The sequence below is a fragment of the Pezoporus wallicus genome, unplaced genomic scaffold (assembly GCF_028554395.1).
Source record: "Pezoporus wallicus isolate ANWC-B61680 ecotype Strahan unplaced genomic scaffold, APGP_CSIRO_Pwel_v1 contig_865, whole genome shotgun sequence".
In the NCBI taxonomy this organism is placed as follows: domain Eukaryota; kingdom Metazoa; phylum Chordata; class Aves; order Psittaciformes; family Psittacidae; genus Pezoporus; species Pezoporus wallicus.
Window position 1 is genome coordinate 2,382,123 of NW_026636827.1, and position 20,799 is coordinate 2,402,921.

The following is a 20,799-nucleotide window of genomic DNA, read 5'->3' on the forward strand; positions in this document are numbered from 1 at the left end:
CCACAACATGCGATTCCTTTTAGAATTGTGTACCTGAAGATGCAGGCTATTGAATTCAGAGAAATATCTATCATTAGAAGACATTTCTGATTAATGTTGTAAGTAACAACAAAATAGAAACTCTGAATACATACTAAATATCTATTGGATAACACTGTGGTGGGTTAACCTTGGCTGTCCCCTAGGTGCCCACCAAGTCCCTCTTCACTTCCCCATCATTAGCAATACAGAGGAGGAAAATAAGATGAAAAGCTCACAAGCCAAGAAAAGAACAGGGAGATTGCTCACCAATTACCATCACAGCCAAACAGACCTGACTTGAGGAAGATTCATTTAATTTATTGCAAATTGATAAGAGAGCAGGATAGTGAGATATCTAAAAAACAAAACCAGCTTTCCCCAGTCTCCCTGCTTCTTCCCAGGCTCAGCTTCACTCCCAACTCTTCTACCTCCTCCTCCTCATGTCACAGGGGGATGGTGATTGTGATTAATTCATATCACTTCACCTCTGCTGCTCCTTCCATTCTCAAGAGTCTTCCCCTGCCACAGGAGATAAGTCTTCCATGGATTTCCCCAACATGAGTTCTTCCCACAGGCTACAGTTCTTCATGAACTGCTCCAGGGTGGGTCCCCCATGGGGTCACAAGTCCTGCAGCAAACCTGCTTCAGTGCAGGCTCCTCTCTCTGCAGGGCCACAGGTCTTGCGAAGAGCCTGCTCCAGTGTGGGCTTCCCATGGGGTCACAGCCTCCTTCGGGCATCCCCCTGCTTTGGGTCCTCCATGGGCTGCAGGTGGAGATCTGCTCCACAGTGGACCTCCATGAGCTACAGCGGACAGCCTGCCTCACAGGCTGCAGGGGAATCTCTGCTCTGGTGCCTGGAGCACTTCCTCCCTTTCCTCTTTCTGACCTGGTTGTCTGCAGAGCTGTTTCTCATTCCTTTTTCCTCTCACAGCTGCTGCACAGCATTTTTCACCTTTTCAGAAATACATTATCACTGGTGTCAATAGCTGACTCAGCTCTGGGCAGTGCAGGGTTTTGGAGCTGCCTGAAATTGGCTCTGTCTGACACAGGGGCATCTCTTGCTCTTTTCTTGCCCCATCCCCTGTGCTACCAAAACCTTGCCACAGAAATGTATTCATTACAACATGAGAGCAGTTGGGGGAGTTGGAAAAGCCTCAACTTTTGACCTGGACTCTACTGAGATTCTGCCTTGGATGACTCTTCTCATTTACTAGGTTTCAGTTTCAATTTGTGTGGGGTTTTTTTCTGTTTTGGGTTTTAAACACTAAAGACAAAGATACTTAATTTCCAGCTTCTATTTATGAAACAAGGGATGCTAGTGAGGTAGGAGGGTTGAAAGTTCTGGCAAAGAGGACAGAAAAAAGGTAACCTCAAAAAAAACCAGAACAGCCAACCCCTCAAAATGTATTAGTGTTCAGCAGAAGAAAGAGTAGACAAAGAAGCAACAAGAAAGGATGGAAAGAGGTTAGCCAGAGACATAAAAAGGTACTGACTGGCTAACAAAACAATAGTATTTGAAAGCTGCTCCTTTACTAAGGAGAATAATATATATCTAAATACAGAGATATATAGATACGGCCTTATTGGTATGACTTTCTGCTGAACTTGAAGTAAACACATTAAAAACCTCAGGAACTATTTTCCCCTTCTTGGCAACATTTCACTGTGATTGAAAAGGTAGCCAGTCATTACACTCGTGTCACACACCATTACAAACAACAAAGCAAAGGTCAGCATCCACTTAAGATTAACCCATGCAAGGAGGAGATGATCAGAAGATGTAATACCACAGAATATTGCTGTGTAGAGGAGACTGGCAGGAGCGGGGGTGGATAAGAGACTGCTGAGTACTGAACAGGCTGGGAAGAAGGCTGCAGAGGCCGCATAGGCTGAAGAAAGAACAGGTTTATAAACATGGTTAACATCAGAGTAAGAGAAGGGAAAACAAAGTCGAAGTCTTTTGTAACAGAAAAAAAGCAACTATGCTCCATTATGAGACAGGGAATGGATACATCTTTCTTTCTTTAAGCTCAAGACTGCATAAGGACTGAAGTAATTTTCAATATCCCAGTCTCCCAGCAGAAATAAATTTGCTTTTTGTATGTTATATTAACCATAAGCCAGCAAGTTGCTTCTATAAAACACTTACTTTTAGAGATTTTTTTTAAAATTTATTTATAAAACTACACATGCATTCTTAAATACAAGTTGTTTCGAAGCATCTAAATGGAGAATGAATTTACTACTAACCACAGATTAAAACATATTACTTTCACTTATTCAACAATACTATTTTCTCTAGACTGTGGTCATTTGAACATCAGAGAGGTATAATTGCTGATGATATTTCAGGCAGGTTCAACTCCAGTATCCACTGAGAAGAACAGTGTAGTATTAGTCTCCTATTTAATCATTTGCAAGAATCGTGGAAGTAGTTGTGAAGAAAATTGCAAATACCACATATCCCACAAACAAGACAGGGAGAAGGAGCACAAATGAGCCTTTTTCAAAACAGAGCATCTCTACTGTGGCATACACAGAAGATTAAGTCAGGGTTAAATGAATAAAGGTTTAGATGAAGTTCTATAAATAACTTTCATAGTTTAAGAACTATGAAAATTTGAGAACAATTTGAAAATACCACTGGAAACTATAGCCAGTAGCTTGGTGCCTGAAATACCAGTTGTGAAAAGAAGTAGAACCCTCCTTTTCCTCCCCATATGCACTCTGCTTTTCTTCTTCAAGGGCTGTGGTCACGTTTAATCTGGCTGATTCTGCTCAATTCCTCTTGTATAAAATAAGGATAAAATATATCCCGTATTTCAGCATGCAGTTTTGTGAGTAGAGTAAGCCAAACCACAGTAGTGGTTTGGGGACACAAAGAAGTGTTCCCATTCCACCAGTCCCAAGCTACCTCTTTCATTCCATGACTACTGCTTGCGCAGTACAGCCCAGGAATTCACCTGGCTGAAAAACACCTTAAAACAACCACACAAAGTTTTAGGTTGGATTAACTCTCTTCCCAGACTGCTGACTACATTACTGTTAATGTCAGGATAGCCACACAGTCTGACTGCTGATAAAGGCAGAACCTCTTTCCCACAGCAACCTAGGCATGGTATGTTCTTGATACCATTACACTTTCATACTAAAATACCTTCTACATTTTTAAGAAAAGACTGCCTCTACCACGTTCAGTTACTAGGTCTAGGGGGAAAATGTCCAGCTACCCATATCTGCATAGCTCTTACTTCTCAACATACACTTCAATAGAACAAATGTATCGATCCCATGTCATCAGACAGCAATGTGACAGTATCAGTCATCAATATAAGTATCATGTATTTGACATGTGCACCTGTGAGAGGATGTGATTTGCTGCTGGCTGTTGCTGAGGTGGTGCAGGAAGAGGCGGCTGTTGTGGAGGTCCAGGCACTTGGGTCCTAACAGGTTGTTGAGGCATAGGAGGATTGTACACAACTGGAGTGCCATCGGGATTCAGGAATGGCTGACCTGAAAAGGTGAAAGAGAACACACACAACCAAATGACAGCCAGATGCATCATCTAAGTCTGAAGAAAACAAAACCAAATGTATTTACAAGGCAAAATAATAATAAATTTTGAAAATAAGTGATGTCAAACTGTTCTACGTGACAGATTCATGCCAAATTCCCACAACTACGTTTATAACAGCAATGACTGAACAAGCCTCATTTGACAAACTACAGGCAGTGAAAACCCAAAACATGTAAGGTGAACAAAGATAACCCAGTCTTTACTTTGTGAACACGGATAAATATTTATTGTATCCTGCTTGTTTTGAAAACTCATTTTTAATTAAGTGGATTGAAAAGGACAGGAGTAATAAAGGAAAATCCTACTAAAAGTACTACTGTAAGTGCCTTTTAAAAGGCAATTAAATGAATCTCCTTTAATCAGTTTGAACACGAATCAGAACAGAGGAGAGCTTAAAGGCAAATCTTTTAAAACTGTATACACACATATATACATTTATATAAGCAGTAGCTGCAACAGTATTTCCCTAAATGCTAATGAGATTACTGTCAAAGGATTCTCATACCCTGTTCATAGATGAATTGGCTTTCACCTTTCAAACTAAATAGTGTAGTATTAGTCTCCTATTTAATCATTTGCAATTTCAGTATTACAGCAGTGGGCTAATGAAAAAGAATTACAAAATAAACTACTTCAAAGTAAATTATAAACAAACAGTGATTTATTTTGGTGCCTGAGTTGGGAAAAACAAATCAAAGGAACAAGAAATTAGCTTGCAAGGGCCTGTGTCTAGCTGCTTAATTACATGTGTCTGGCACTGGTTTATTTTGATACTTAAGCTCCAAATCTGATATAAATTTTTCTTTCTTCCGATACAAATATTTTCTTGTCTGAGATTCTTTCCAGAAAGGTATAAACTGAGACTAAAGCCTCTACACCCTCGCCAGGGTCCTCTTAAAGTAGTGCTCCTCCAGACTTCTTTACCTCATCATATTTAAATAAGACTGGCCAACATTAAAGCGCAAAGTTGCTGCAGAGAGGGCTGAGGCAATTAAGGCAAGAGGTAGACAGGAAGCATGAACTGATTTGCAAAAGGAAGCTACATATATTATGCAGCTGGACTGCAGGCGATCAAGCTATATTCAATTTAGCTTAATGGATTTCTCTTTAATGCTCAAGAATTGGCAATGTTCACAAAAACAGGGAGTCAGACTTTCTTATTTCCTTCTACTGCTTTCTGGTAACCATGGGTTCTTAACTTGTTTCCTGTAGTGGCTGAATAAGAACTCTTTTCCTAATTATCACCTTCAACTACTGAGAACAACTCTGTTGACCTAAGCTCATGAGACCCTGTCAGAAATACTGAGAAACTAGTTATGTTTTTTGAACTGTGACTGTCATCTGGAACAATTAAGCCAGATGAACAGTTACAGAACATTATTATTTGACTACATTTTAAGTTAACTATTTATCTGAACCTAGATATTCCCGATGCTGGAAGTGTACTTTACCTTCTGCTAGACACTCCAGACTCTCATTAGACTTAACTGCAATATTCTGTTATGAAAGACTATTAATGAGCGTTTAAAATACATTAAAAGATTGATAAAATGTAGTTAGAATCACAATTTGAAAATTAAGCTAATTTTAATTAATACGAAAGACAGTCAAGTCTGCAGTTCTGCTGCCTCTTCTGAGGGGGGTGCAAGTACAAGATGCTTTCAGATTAAAAACTTTCACAACCACATTTGTTTCTCTACCCTTCCCTGTTGCTATGTGGAAGTCCCACCAATGTAACAGGGAAAATGACCAACAGTACAGGAGGAAGAAAGGGAAACTGATCACATGCAAAACATTGACAAGCACATAATTGAAATGAAGATGACTCAAATCCCACTACTTTTAAAATTGCAAAACTGTATCATGTTTTACATGAAATCACCTTCAAGCTGATGGTATCATTTCAGTGCTCACAGCATCTGCTTTGCCATACAGTAACTGCAGATTTTAGCATAGTCATATTATGAAAAATGAGAGCGAACATTCTTCATATTTAATGTATAGTCTAGTGTATCCAAACACTAAACCTTTTTTCCTAGCAAAACTTGTTCACTAATGATCATATTTGTCTTCAGATGCTCAACACACAATGGAAAATTCACATACAAGATGTACAACTATCATTATAACTAGAAAATTGAAATCAGTAGTGCTGTTGTCCAGCACCTAGATCTAAGATGGCAAATACATCCTCCTGCAAATCCAATGGCTATCTACAAAAATTAGAAGCTACATCTAGTCATTTGTTACCCGTTTTTTAGCAGGCCTGGCTTACACTGTTCCATTTATACAGCAAGTTATTTAAGAGAAACCTTAGGCACAATATCAATATGCAGAATCATTAATTTAAAAAACATATCAAATGCTGTACACAACAGCAATTAGTTTATATTAAGGAAAAGAGAACTTTATTTCAAAGTTAAACCTTTCAGTTATAGAAGAGAAATAATTTAATAACTCTTAATTTTAATAACCCCAATGAGAAAAATCTAGTTTAAAACATCACTTGCAATTATATTCAAACATAGTAAATCCCATCTACAGAATGATGGAAAAAATATCAAGAAGTATTTTCTTTTCCACAAGCAAACCAAATCTTTGCACTAAAATTAAAATATAATAATTTTCCACAGATAATGCATTACGTAAAAGGTAAGTCAATATTTTCATTTCTCAACTTCTATAATAAGGTAAAAGTTTGTCCAGAGAATGCTAATTAGTTATTTAATCTGGACAAGTGGTTACACATCTCTCTGCATCTACATTGTGAAGTATCAATTTCCTACTACTTGGTAGTAATAACAGTACTGGCCAATTACACTAACAGTTTTGAACTCATAAGCAGAAGTTCAGAAATAGCATGGAATCTCACGCTTCTTTCACTTGTTTAAAATCAGTGTTATGAGCATAAAGACACAAGAGTATGTTGTGACGAAAAAAAAAACCCACACAGGATAATTCTTTCAAGTCAATATGAAGAATAATTTAGGCTCTCTCCCTCCCTGAAACTGTTTTATAGTAGCACTGGGAAAGACTCTTCCCTTTCCCAGAAAAACAGATGAAACAATTTAAGTTGTTCTGTGTTCTGGATAATAAATCACAGGATTTTCAGATTTTGTCCAAGTCACTTATTAAATTTTTAATTATAAGTTAAACTCTAGTAGAGAGAAATCAAGTGAGTTTACTTATTCCTTTGATCCTAGAGAGTCATGCTTTCTTTCAAATTAAGTGCACTGAACAAACACAACCACAGAAAAGAGGAAAAAAAGAAAGGACAACACTGACATTCAGTCTTATGTAAACACTCGTGCATTTGTCTCCAAGATCTCAATTGAAACAAAAACATCCACAAGCATGTACCAACCTGTTTGAGGGTTGATCAGAATACTGCCAGGCGGTATGCCTGCCGCTTCCAAGGGAAGCAAAAAGAAGCTAGTGCTAGTAGGTGCCACTTGCCCGCTTATGCCACCATCAAAGGAAAGAGAGTTACTAGTGCTGACAGTTGGATAGACGGCAGGCGTGCCATGAGAAGGCTGGCTTAGAGCTGGCACTGGAAGAGGCTGCTGGGTGTGAGAAAGAGAACCCGTGGATGACCCTACACTACTAGAAGACTCTGAACCTAGGAAAGGAGTAATGAGAAATTGTTTTTACCTAGAGACAGAAACATCACACTCACTTAAAATATATACTTGTAAATGCTTACCCTTAAAGCTCAGCATTAAGTACATCATTAAACAGTGGCCTTTTCACTGAACTCCCCCTTCACCTCCCCTGGAATACCATTACAAGACTCCTTCTGTGAACCAAGGGTCAGTTCAGCACTGCTTTGCACTGTAGTGAGGCTTTCGTATTTAGCTCAGATTTTCTGGACAGAAAACACATGCCTGTACATATGCACATGCTGATGTTCAGTCCATCCACAATTCATTTAGGTGTTTGGTCAGTTATTTCAAAATGGTGCATGCACAGGTATCAACTGGATACACTGAAGTGATGAACACACACCACATAACTGCTGCATAGGTGGCCGCTGGGGGGTAATGCAGATGCCATGGGTCCAGGGTCCCTTCAGACACACTAGCTAAAGTCACATGCTCTGTAGACACAGAGAGTGTGCAAACAATGACCATTTCCTTTTTACTATGAGATATCAGAGATCTTCTCTGACTCACATGCTGGACCAACTGCAATATATTAACGAAGCCCAAACTACTTTCTTTTCCTCCTTTGACAATTTTTAGACTGAAATCAAGAATACAGCCAAAAAAAGTCATGGTAACTGGTAGCTTGAACTTAGGCTTATGCAACAATTAAAAATTCAGAAGGAGTATGAAATAGCTGATTGAAAGCAATAAGCATTTTATAGATATGAATGCTATAAACACTGCAAGGCAGTGGAGAACCAGACCCTGAGCTTTCTGAAAGCCAGTGCATGCAGCTAAAAGCAATATTCCAAAAGTCCAGTAGGGATAGGTCCATAGAATTGCACTGTTCCTAGATTACGGTATACCTAGCATCTCTAAGCATACAGTTTATCATTCTTTTTATTAAGTCTGTGCTATGATACTTGTGGTACTTGGAAAGAGAACATAGCTGTTTAAGGACTCTTCATTAACAGCCTCTTTACAATCTAGAAGAGAAAGCACGACTCAAAAAGGGCTGCAACAAAATTTATCTACTCTCTGAAGCAGCTCTGCAGCCCTTGATAAAGATTTCTAATTGTAACTCATTTAGTTCTGTATATGAACAGGTAGTACAGCTTGAAGCATTTGCTGATGCTATTAATCTTTTTTTTTGCTGCTAGACAAAGCAAAATACAAAGGTATTAATTGTAAACTGGGCACAGATATCACATCCCAGCTCTGAAAAACAATCTTCACCTGACCAGGGCTAATTTGATTTGTTTACAAGCGTATCCACTTCCAGATTATGTAGAGAAATGAGGCTGAAGCCATAATTAAAGCCAATTGCATCTTGCATCAAAATGAACAAACAAAACCAACCTCAACATGCAAAATCACCACAACCTGTAAGTGCAGTGAAGAAACCACCAAGGACAGGCATTCTGAACTCTGAATGTTAAGTCTCAGAATGCCAAAATAAAGTTTCCAGTGGAATTTTAAGAATACAACTTAGAATGCAACTTAGAAAACAAAGATTTCTAAGAATGTACTTACTATTTAGACTATTCTCAGGTTGTAGTTTCCTTTCAAGCTATGCCAAATAGTATTACTACATTGCTAAATGAAATAAGTCAATATGATGGCACAATTCTACAGCATATGCAGAAGTATCTTGGAATGTATTTTTTTAAAATACAAGTATACAAAGGATAAACAAAATTTATAACTGGTTTACTGCATTAAGACATACAAGTGTGGTGACAGATATATAAGATAGTGTTGGTTTAAGGGAAAGCAAAAAGTGTTAACATATCCTTATCAGAAACAAGTTTTATAAAGAAGATCACAGCCAAGCATTAACACAGGCAAGCAGTAATATTCTGCTTTTTTTACAGTTCTACTCCAAGTTCTGAAGCAGTGCATCTGTAACCCACCCATGTATTTACAAGCCTCAAAATTCTCCATAACGAGGATTATCTATTAGATCAAACTGCATTGGCATTTAGAATACAAATATTTACTAAATTTCGTATTTTTAGAGATTTTGATTTGACATTAATTGCAAGTAAACACACTTTTGAAACCCAGACTCTTACATTTTTCCCCAGCATTTCCAAATCTTAAACAGTACACTTTGATCACTGATCTGATTTTTCAGCAATCTAAAAATCAAGATTTTTAGCCATATTCGTTTCAATTTAAACAATGGCACTGAAACACAATAAATAAAACTATAAATTGACAGACTTTAAAGCCGTTTTTTCCTAGCTAGCAGGATAGCAGCACACTGTTTCCTAAGACTGCACAATGCAGCTTTGCCACACTAAAACCAAAGAGCTGAGCTGTAATTTTTTTATTTTGTATACAGTACTTATATTGATAAAGGTTTTCATATCCTTTGTATGAGCTGAAATGCATTTAGCTTAAAGCCATCTATAATGTACTTCACAATTCTTCCAAAGACAGAAGATTTCATTTAGTTTATTACCTGAATGTTAGGCCTCTGAGGCAGTTATCCCCTACGGAGCTAGGTCTGCAGTCATTCTATGTATGCAGCCCCCACTAAATTCAGAGGGAGTTGTATGCATGGAGCACCTATGAGACTGAGGCCTCTACATATGTACACATCTGCAATACACATCAAGTATCAAACCGTCAGGTACTTCACTGCTATGTAACTATTTGTACAGATTTTATTATACCTGTCTTAGACAGCCTGCCTGTGCTTTTGCTGCTTCCAGAGCTATCTCCTCTTGTCAGAACTGATATCCCACTGAAGCTGCTGGCTTTCGTTACAGCTGGCTTCAGATTGCGGATGGAGCTATCAGAGTCGGTGCTGCTCCAGGGACGGGGTTCACAATACTTCAGATCATTCTCAGTACTGCTTTGATGGCTGTTGGCTGATCTCCCTGATGTTTCCTTATTGATTCTGTAAGTTATAAACTAAACTTTTAGCACAAGCATCAATTGCAAAATAAGGGAAAAGAAAAAAAAAAGAAAAAAAAAAGAAAGGTGAAATGCATGCAGAATACTTTGGAATTTATTTTTTTTTTTAAAGAAAGCATCAAATACCTAAGTATCTGTCGTCTTTGTTGTGTACTATTAGTTTCTTCCTCCTGGATTCTGTTGACATTTTAATAAGATAGCTTAATATTTATTAAGAAAATAGGAAAACAAAACAGAATTAAACTGCAAATTTTCTTACCTTTTATCAGTGAAATAATTCTCTTGGGAACACAGGGACTGAGGGGCAAAGAAGTGTAGAAATTAATATGAATGGCATCTAGAACCCCTACTACATCGCAGTAACAAAACATGCTGCAATACAGAGTCTTCTGTATTAGACACGGACTTTTACAGCATCCTCTTTATATTAAGCCGCCTGAAAACTTAAACCTCTTTAGTGGATAACTTCCATGTTATAGGGAAAAAAAGGCAATATAAAAAGGCCCATCTGCAGGAAATAAAAAGTTGGCATTAGAATAGTTACAGTGCTGATTATTGTGTTTATATTAGTATTTTACTGAAGTCACAATTCTTCCATTTGGCCTTCACTGCCTTATGTCACTTCCAACTGATGTGTGACTTCATGTGCCCGTTAACACCACCTGAGTTGCCTTGGCTTTTGCTTGAAACGTGAAGAAGATGATGGTCCTGGCTACTGTACTGAATTCTTTGGGTACAAGTACACATATGCTAAAAAGCAGACAGAATATACCATCAAAAAGGCTAATATTAAATTCAATTATGTTGTCCTTGACTGTGACTTCTAACATTTGGTATGAAGCTTCTAAGGGTACAATATCTGGCAAATGAGTTTGCAAAAGGAAAAGGTAATTTTGAATCCAAAGTCCATTGTTTTTGTTCCTAACTACAGTGAACATGAAAAGGTTTTTGGAATGTAACTGCATACAGCAAATTAGCCTCTCTGAGCTCATTACTCTTTCTTCAGAACAAGAATCTGGCTTTGGATGCGCAAGAGCTTCAGATAAATGTCAAAAATAAAAGTGGATTATTAGAAGTAATACTTATTTTTAAGACATCTTTTCCATTTCGCTCAATATGATTCAAAATAACCAGTACTTGTGATCGAATTATATTTTACAATGTTGTCCTTGCTAAGTCAAGACAAGAGAGACTAGGCTTCCAGAATCCTGACTGAAATTTCACATATGGGAACTCAAATCATTTTACTGTGACCAGTCATAAGATGTGTTTGATATAGACACAAGTGAGAAAAAAACCCTATTATTTTGGGTTTTGGGTTTTTTTTGTGCATTGTGGGTTGTTTTTTTTTTTTGTTGGTGTTGTTTGTTTCCTGGAAAGAAGTATTTTTTAACAAAAACCACGTATGTGTGTGTGTGTGAAGCAGTGATAGAAAACACTAGAAGATTTTCTTTGATACATACATCTTGTGCAAATATTCTTTCTCTAGCCCTCTGATATTCTTCTTCACGTTCTTCTATGGATTTACTTCTTCTGTCATCTTTTAATCGTATTCTCATCTAAATTAAGTGATACAGTGTCAACTTCTACAGAAAAATAGTAAAAACACAGTCAAATACAGCAAGTGGAAGGGAATAATCCATATGTATTTTACCTGGTTGTCATCTTTGTCTAAACTAGAGTTATCCCTTTTAAGGATGTACCGCTTCTGGAAATCATCGCTCTTCTCATCTTTTATATGCTCACAAAACTTTTGGTCAGGTCTGTGAAAAGTGGTTAGAAAGAAAAGACTTACGGTTTTGTCAATACACTATGCACAGTGGAACAAACTGAAATATACCCAAGATTAATGTTAACTATACTTAATATTCTAAGTGAAGGGATAGATTTGGTTGTCCAGGCGATGGGAATGGCACCAAACTGTAAGAAGATGTATGTCCCTGACAAGTCCTGTTCCTGAGGTGTAACAAACCTGCTTTTAAAATCTCTTCCTCCTTCAAAGCTTTTGCTTCAATTTCCAATTAAGGTGGCAAGCAAACCACATGCCCTGGGGGAACCAGAAGTGCTCTCAAATCCAGACTGGTGCCATGCAATGGATATTGGACATGCATGGAAATGAAGATAGGTGTTTTCTGCTACAGCTGTAATACCTCAGAATTCATTTCAAGGGAAAACAGAAGATAGAGGAGAAAGCATTGAAACTTGCAAACTTATATAACAGAATTAAGTAGAAATAAGCAAGAGAAGAACAGTATAATGCAGGCACAAGATCACAGTAAGAGGATGAAGCAACAGATTTTATATGTTTGGATATTTTATCTACTCTGTCAAAGAAAATGAGATATTTTGCAAACTCTTGTTATTACAAATAGATACCAAGTGCCTAGACAATAAGACTACTACTATTGAAATAGAAGCTCTCAGACAAGCAGGAAATATTTCTCCAATAAAAAACAAACCATATATATATTCTGTTTCTTTATTCATTACCCAGGACATCTGTATAGAGTCAGGAGAACTTTTTCTATACAACAGCCAACCCTAACTATTAGTTACTGGATGCCCAAACATAATTAGCAGGCATTTCAGAGAACCTTTAGACTGTCTTACCTCTTTCTTTTAAAGGTCCCTGAATTTACTGCCCTGCAATCACCAACTTCCCACTCCACTGAGACGTCCCAGTATGCACTGGGTTGCTGATGTCAGTAACATCACTGATTGGCGATGGAGCCGGGAATCTGCCTATGAGGAAAAGGTAAGTTTGGTTTTATTCAACATGGAGCAGATCTCCAAGGTTTTCTTTCCAAATTCTTATTTTATATCCAAAGTGATTTAAAATAAGAATACTGAAAACATTAAGAATCTTAATGTCTGCAGGTTAGATGAAATGCCTGCTAATTAGTAACTACACCTATTGGGGGCTTCCAGAGGCCACAGGCTATTCAAATACAGCTGAGGAAAAAAAAAAGATATATATATAAAGGACATAAAAATTAAGAAATCATCTTTTAATGGTTCTTAAAGTACTTCCACACTTGAAGTGCTAGACTGAAGCTTCAGTCTAGAGATGCTGGTAGAGGCATTGAAATGTATGGGTTTATAAATCAATTTAGACAGAGAATGCATAGCCAAAGCAAAAACACATACACGAATATGTCAGTTATTTAACAAATGTTTAGATTCTATACATTTTACTAGAAACTTCCAGGGAGAAAACTGTTCACTTTGCTAAAACTTCAGTGTGGCACAGTATTTCAGTTTTACTGATTCTGTAAGTATGGTGGGTAATAAGATTTTTTTTTTCCCAAAGCTATGGAGAATGTACATCAGAACTGGGATAAGGATGCAGGCACTGTAAGCTCTTGTTTTCAGGAGATCAGATCATAGACTACTTAAAAAACCTAAACATCCCACAACAAAAATGTGTCAGACAAAGGTTTTAAGCTAAAATTAGAAACTAGGTGGCATAAACATACCAATGCATTAGTCCTTTGTTTTTCTGAGAAAGAGAAGATAGAGCAAGTGCAGAGGACAGAGAGAACAGCTGGGTCCTACGAATGAAAAGGTCAACTACACATGGGTTTTGGACTTGCTGTGACCCCAATGACACTTTTTTTGTAATACGGACTTGCCTAGTGGTTTCTCCAAGAATTCTCCAGCCCTCTATGCCATGACTTGTTATCCTGGTTGACACTTCAACTAATGGTATGTCTTGTCTTCCCTGCTACCTTAATTTGTTAAGCCATGTGAAAACCATAAGCAACATTATTCCAACAAAATACTTCAATGTCTGAATTTTTACAGTACAAAAACTGAAGTCGTGCAAGTCTGTTCCCCTCCTTTCACCAAATCGGAAATAACTGTTTTAAGTTAAGGGTTCGTTCTGCTTTCCATATGAAACAAAGAATGTACTTTGTAAGCTTTACTGGTATAAATCTTTAAACAAATAAATAGTTGATATAAATCTGTACTTCACAGAAACAAAACTAGCAATGAGTCTCTGAGAAAAGCAACAAAAATTCTTCATTTACAGATAACATCCTTTCTTCCCCCCCCCCCAGTTTAAACATGGAACAGATGATGTTACATAACACTGGAATATGAAAAGTAGAGCTCCTTCAACTCCCTTTCCTTGATGCATGGTTTTCAATGAGCAGATAAGACCTCTGCTGCTACAGATGCAGCAGCATTGCAGAATGTATCTTAGAGGTTAAATCTAAGCATCAGACAGTTTTTTCAAGACTTTTACACTTACATTCTCGTATTGGTAGTTTTATTTACTATGACTGACTTTCCACTCTGGTCCACATTGTGCTCTAATCCAAAGTAAGCAGCTACCCTGTGCAACAGCATTCTATGGTAAGATGTCATTGGGGGAAACTTTTTTCTTGGAACTCTGGAAGAAAGGAGTAAGAGCTTTATGAAATAAGCAGGAATACTCTTGAATTATTTTTCCTATCAAAATACAGTACTTACTCATTATTACCAATGAAATCTAAAATTTCCTGTTCTAATTTCAGTAGCGTCATTCTGTCCCTGAAAATAAAAAACACAGCAACGCACATGAGACACTCCAGTAACCACAGCTGTATTCATCTTAAGAATACACAGATAAGGTCTATAATCAAGGGATGATGGTAGATGCGAATAGAACCATCAAATGCAATAATTTTAGGGGTATTAATTTTTCACTAAGCTATACTGTACTGAACTCATGTAGTGAAACATGCTGTTCTCAGAATACAAAAATCCTCCAAGGGAATCTCTGCCCAGTAGACTCAAAAGAACATTGAGAAGAAAGACTCAAGAAGAAGAAAAAGGAGTGACAAGGTTGGTTCTTTTTGGTTGTCATGGGTAGTAAGAGCCCTGAACTAGCCCTTGGATTGTGAAGCATATAGTGGAATAACTGAAACAGAGTAAGAGAGTACTGATAACAGGAGGCACTACTATGACATTTACTACAACATACCCACAATCAAGTGCTTAAAAGCTGGCACACACTGCAACGTGATGAAGTGATAGAAATGAACACGAGTCTTAGAAATGTTTATGCCGGTTCCAACAAGTCATTAACATGCAAAGAAATTAACTGCTGCAGAGTTTATAAGCTTCCCAATTAGTGTGATGAAAGCCCACTGCAGCCCTTCACCTACAGTTCCTTATTTTCACTGGGATGCTTTATGACTTCAAACAAGAACACAAGAGCCGAGCAGAGATCTGTGCTTTTACTCTACAGGACAAAATCATGTTGGTCCCTTATTACAGCTCATTTTACATTTTTTGCCAATAAAACATAATCACAATCACATTGGAAATTATAACATTAATGAATAACAAGTAGAAGTGGGATAGCTTTTGTTACAGAAGCACAATTCTACAGAGTTAACTTCTTGCCTTGTATATAATAGCCATGGATTTAGTATGAAATCCCATTGAAGGAAAAAACCAAATGAGTGAGCCAGCAACATCAACGCAACAGAACTACGTTAACTCTGCTGCTAACAAATGATGGGCTTGAATTAGGTCAGATTTGGTTTCTGATGTGAAGATGTATATCTTTAACTATGGTTATGTGGTACAGCCTAAAAAGAAACCCCCCTTTGTCTATAAATTCAGTGCAAGGCAGATTAAAGTCAGAGAAGGCAGTCTTTATTATTTGCCTGTTCAATATTAAAAGCACTTAAACCATTTCAGTGTCCTGAACCTCTGTTCAGGTAACACACAGATTACAGTAGACTGGTGTTTCAGAGAGCCTGCGCAACATCCTAAACAACTGACATGTAGGGGTAAACATTCTGGGGGGTGGGGAGGGAACAAGACAAAACCCCTCAGGCAACAAAAAGAAAGAAAACCAGAAAGTTGACATAACTAACGCTTACCTGGGATTGTTTTTTAACGTATTTACTAAAAATTCATGAAGATCTATACCAGTGGAATCTGTATACTCTTGGCTGGAATCTAAGGGTGAGGGGGACAAGAGCAAAATTACAATTTGAGAAAACACATTTTTTTCCAATTATTGGTGACCATACTATTTATGGATCAACATTATATAACTATTAGGCAAACTATTCCCAAAATTAAACAACTAGTTTCCAGGGACAAGGCAAAAAAGAAAAAACAAAACAGAAAACCCAATAGCACTCCTCCATCCCCTAATTCAAGTGTAATACAGAAGCAAAAGCTTCAATAACATTGCCAATCTATTAACAAATTGCTATATTTTGAAGCAGTATATCACCTTGAGTCATCTGATGTTCATCAACCTTCCAAGTTTTCTCAATATCCTACATTGCACTGCTGTATATACTTCCGCAGACCAGCAGCTGATCTACAGGACTGCTGGATATTGCCCAAAGAAATACTGTAATTCAGAATGTAACAATTTAACTTTCACAATGGTATTTTGTATTACTAAAAATCCTTTTCTGTTGGGCATTGTTTTTACAACATAATGTGTAGTTTTTCCAGAAAGAAGTCTCGCAACCTTCTGCTTCCTTTCTGGTTTCAGTGAAACAAAGTATCCAAAGTTACATTCAGTTCTTTGAAATCTGTCACCGAAAGAAATGATTTAACACCAAATCCTTCCTTACACGAGCACCTTTCAGAGTTTCAGGTCTTAAGAGTTCAGAGCTACAGACGTTTTAACAGTATTTTTGGAACTAAATTTCTCCCAAGAAAGAAGATTACTTATCTGTTAACCTAGTCTTAGATTAGTCACAGCTTAAACTAGCTCCTTGGAGTTCCAGGTCTTTTTGTGGTCAGTGGAGAGAGCAGTCACTGCAACTTAGCTTCTCTTAGCAATGAGGGGACTGCTGAACAAGTTAGGGTAAGATTCAGTGGAGACAGAATCTATGCAGGCCTTTTCACGAGAAGCAACAGTGCTGGCAAAGCAACCTCTTGATGTAGCAGGAAATTGGGCAACCAAAGTGTGCAGTCTTCAAAAAGGAGATCTTAACTTTTTTTCAGGAGAAAATCAAGTTCACCTGAGGACAGGGAATCTCTAGCTCCCTAAAGAAGAATGATAGTAGCTTCCTTTATCTGCAAAGCTTCTTAGGCTATCAATTCTGCCCATGTATTATCCTGAGAGCATAAATGAAACCAAGCAAGTTTGAGAGCATTCATGGTTTGGGACTACTTTTGATTTTGAGGGGAAGAGGCATAGTGTGGTGGAAAGGGTATGCCTGGTAAAACATCTTTAAGACTGAATAATTATTTTGCTAATTTGCAAGTCAGCAATAATTTAGTTCTAATTTCTAGTAGAATAATGCTTAAATTCCACCATACGCTATTTTTGCCTATTACTTCACTGGAAAGTAATTAACCTCCAGAAGAGATAATTGGGTGAATTTAGAACAGTTACCTCTACCTTGGGCATTTTATCCCTTTGCTCTCAACTCATTACCTAACATGTTGGGTGCTTTTTTAGGGAGCTGGGGTAGGAGTAGTGGGGGTTTTTTTCCTCTTCATTTTAGAAGGTGGGCATGTATTTTAAAGGTCGATCACATTAGCTCTGAAAGAACAACCTATTTCTTTAAGGCATCATTTTAAAGACTGAGAGTTATAAATGCAATTAAGTTCTCAGTCCCAGCGCTTTTTATTTCACAAATACCTGGCTGCCAGCTGGGACAAGATACACAGTGTTACCTGTCTCTACAAGATTTTTAGCTTTAAAGATGTTTCCTACACATGGTTGATCTGTTTATCTAAACATACTGGATCCTTTATTTAAAGCAACAGCTGTGCAATGATTTGCCAACCTAAATCATAAAGTCTTCTACCTTTAGGAGACATTAGGTAACATGGACAGACACAGATGAACATCATTAATTGCATACTTCTATTTTGTTAAAAAAAGAATCAGCATAGAATAGATCTTCAATCCAGAATGCAGGAATATTAAGGTGAAAACATAACATTTGTCATTTCTACTTATTTGTTCACCATTTCTCCAAAATTTTATATAAAACCAATCAAAATAATAAAAAAATAATTCTAGATACTATCAGAAGAAAAATAAATGTAAAGTGCAAAGGCAGTTGCCATTCTCAAGTCTCACAATTTTGTAACAAAGTCTAGGAATAAGATCTTAAGTTCTACTGACTAGTAAAGTCAGTTTTCCAAAGAACATTTGGACCCAACTGAGGCAACACAATAGTTTTTATGCTGCTCTGCATAGCTACACAGGTGAGAAAGCAAAAGTATTTGCTGGAGTACATATTTGATGAAGCCCTGAAAACACTGTATTCTCTGGGATCAGTTCCTTCTCCAGCTCAAAACTCTCTAATCTATTTGCTGCATTTGCTAAAAGAAAAAGCAGCATTTATGCAATGATGACCTGGAAGCAAACTGTATTTTCTTTAAATATTCTTTCTCTACATGGTACATGTAAAAGCACAATGACAGATAGCAAACCTCTTGATAACATTTTTCTGGACAGTTTATCACTGGATTTTTCCTTTTCTGTTTCATCTTTTGCAGGTTTTTCTTCTTTTTCAAAAGACTGTGACAACTGGATCTGAATTTTCTCCTGTCAAAAGTAAAAATCAGTCATCATGGGAATTATTTCAAGCAATACCTGCAGGGGAACTGGTTTCTACTTTATTACCTGCAAAATAAAGTAACACAGAAAATAACTACCTTTATATTCTTTCTGATCCCACATGTACTGTATGTGACCATAAAATTGAATTAACCAGTAAATCAAAAACTATAGAGAAAGCAGGGAAAGTATGATACTCATTTCACACTTTACACACATTTCTACATCCTGAATGCTAGTTGAAAATTAATCCAAAGCATCTTATTCAACACATATGAAAATATTCCAGGTTTTCAGATGTATAAATTTCATACAGCTTCTAAATTTTAAGTATTTTAACATCCACGATGCTTTTTCCCCCCATTCTTCATAGTTCTTGACTATGAAAGTATTTTTCAAGTTTCAAATTGGTTTATATCAAGAAAAAAAAAAGTTTCACTCTAAGACAAACCAGCATTCCCAGATCCACAAAACAGGGAAATATTTACAGTACTATATATCAAGGCAGGATCTGCAAACCTTACTGTCATCAAGGCTTAGATTCCTGTGTATTTTAACAGAGTAGCTTCATGTGTAATCATCTCAAAATCTATGTTTTCATACAAGTAAATAAACTGCGATAAAACCTCTTTCCCAAAGAAAGCAAAAAGAGCTTCCCTTTGAAATTATAGCAATATAGTAGTCCCTTGAAGAACAGAAGACTGTAATTTGTCTATCATACTTCTACTCTAACAAAATTGTCAGTGATGGTCTAACGTATTTCCAACAGCAAAACCAGAGAAGAACGAGGGCTGAAAATGGAGACACCATGTGTCTGAAGGACTCCAAGCAGAGGAGTGGCAAAGTCCTGTGAGAGTGAGACTCCCCCATTACTTTTACCTTTAACTCCCTCAAATATCAGCTTTGCTCCCACAAATGCCAACTGACTTGATGCTGTAACCCTCCCACCTCCAGAACATCTGATCCTTCCTAACCCCAAAAAACTGCTCCTCATTCATTCCTGCCTATAACTTTCTGTCCTGCACCTAATCCTTTCTGATTCAAGTCCTCACTCTTCGTTCAAACCCATTATTATCTGTACCCAGGCACACACTCTAAGCTTCTCCTCATGGGTCATTCCACAGACTTGATCTCACTTGTGTAAGCCGGCCAGAGTTAAATATAGTCAGGATTCACCAAGGCTAAAGACAGTTTCACACGCAAACACATCCTTGCACAACCTGCAGTAATGCTCCTCTCTGCCCTAGCACAGCAAAATGCTACCTTGGTCCTTTCAGAGCGGGGCAACGGGAACCCTATACCAATGAAGTTGTTAAAAACTACTTTTAATATGTGATTTTTTAATAATAACTTTTTAAAATGAAAAAAAGCTTAGCTGATAGCTATATTAGCTCTCACTTTCACTATGATTTTCCCACACATTAAATGTTCTAATTAAACTTAGCAAATTCATGAACACCCTCCAAAACAGCATCAGACCAAAAACAACACACCTCCCAAAAAAATCACACCTCCAAAACAGTGTGAAGACTTCTCAGCTTTTACGAGATGATCTATAACCAAGTCTGATAAAAATCATTACCAATCATTAATAATGAACTCTTCTGTATAATTCTTGCCTAGTCTTAAGAATTCTCTTGACTACAAACCTTAGAGTCCAAACCAAATCTTTGCACCCCTCACATCATGAGCCTGAATATAATTCAAATGAGCAATTTGTCACTGCAAACTGCATTGCACCTACTGTTCACCAAGTAGGTGCACAACAGTTATCTGAAAAAGAAATATGTTTATATCTTTAAGAATATTTTTCTGACTTTAATCCACAAATACGCTATTTTTGATTTTACAATACTGAACAAAACTACCAGTTAAGTATAGGAAATTTTTATAGTCCGATTTTCCTTCATGAGAAAACTGACTGACTACATATCCTAAACTCATCCAAGGTAAACATATACGATGATAATTTCGTCAAAGGATTTCAAGCAAGTAATCATTTTCCTACTTCTTTTCTCAACAAGAGCTAAAAAAGGAATAGTCATCTGAACAGACAGTTTTTCTACTACCACCAATTCTGCTTCAAAGTG

At 37.2% G+C, this 20,799-nt stretch overlaps 1 protein-coding gene across 13 annotated transcripts in view; it reads right to left on the minus strand.

Moving 5' to 3' along the window:
- The window catches only part of R3HDM1 (R3H domain containing 1), a 91,447-nt gene that overhangs the window by 18,934 nt on the left and 51,714 nt on the right, over positions 1 to 20,799 (minus strand). For 4 of the 13 annotated variants that reach the window (XM_057401827.1, XM_057401829.1, XM_057401835.1 and 1 more), the window contains 12 exons: positions 18,583 to 18,697; positions 16,047 to 16,125; positions 14,644 to 14,703; positions 14,423 to 14,563; positions 11,822 to 11,930; positions 11,631 to 11,726; positions 10,427 to 10,464; positions 10,294 to 10,344; positions 9,924 to 10,150; positions 6,963 to 7,217; positions 3,380 to 3,534; positions 1,809 to 1,910 (listed from right to left, as the gene is read on the minus strand). In XM_057401827.1, the coding sequence (XP_057257810.1) occupies positions 1,809 to 1,910; positions 3,380 to 3,534; positions 6,963 to 7,217; positions 9,924 to 10,150; positions 10,294 to 10,344; positions 10,427 to 10,464; positions 11,631 to 11,726; positions 11,822 to 11,930; positions 14,423 to 14,563; positions 14,644 to 14,703; positions 16,047 to 16,125; positions 18,583 to 18,697 (1,428 nt within the window). The remainder of the gene's footprint in view (positions 1 to 1,808; positions 1,911 to 3,379; positions 3,535 to 6,962; positions 7,218 to 9,923; positions 10,151 to 10,293; positions 10,345 to 10,426; positions 10,465 to 11,630; positions 11,727 to 11,821; positions 11,931 to 14,422; positions 14,564 to 14,643; positions 14,704 to 16,046; positions 16,126 to 18,582; positions 18,698 to 20,799) is intronic. The other 9 variants (XM_057401828.1, XM_057401838.1, XM_057401834.1 and 6 more) reach the window with 7 other exon arrangements.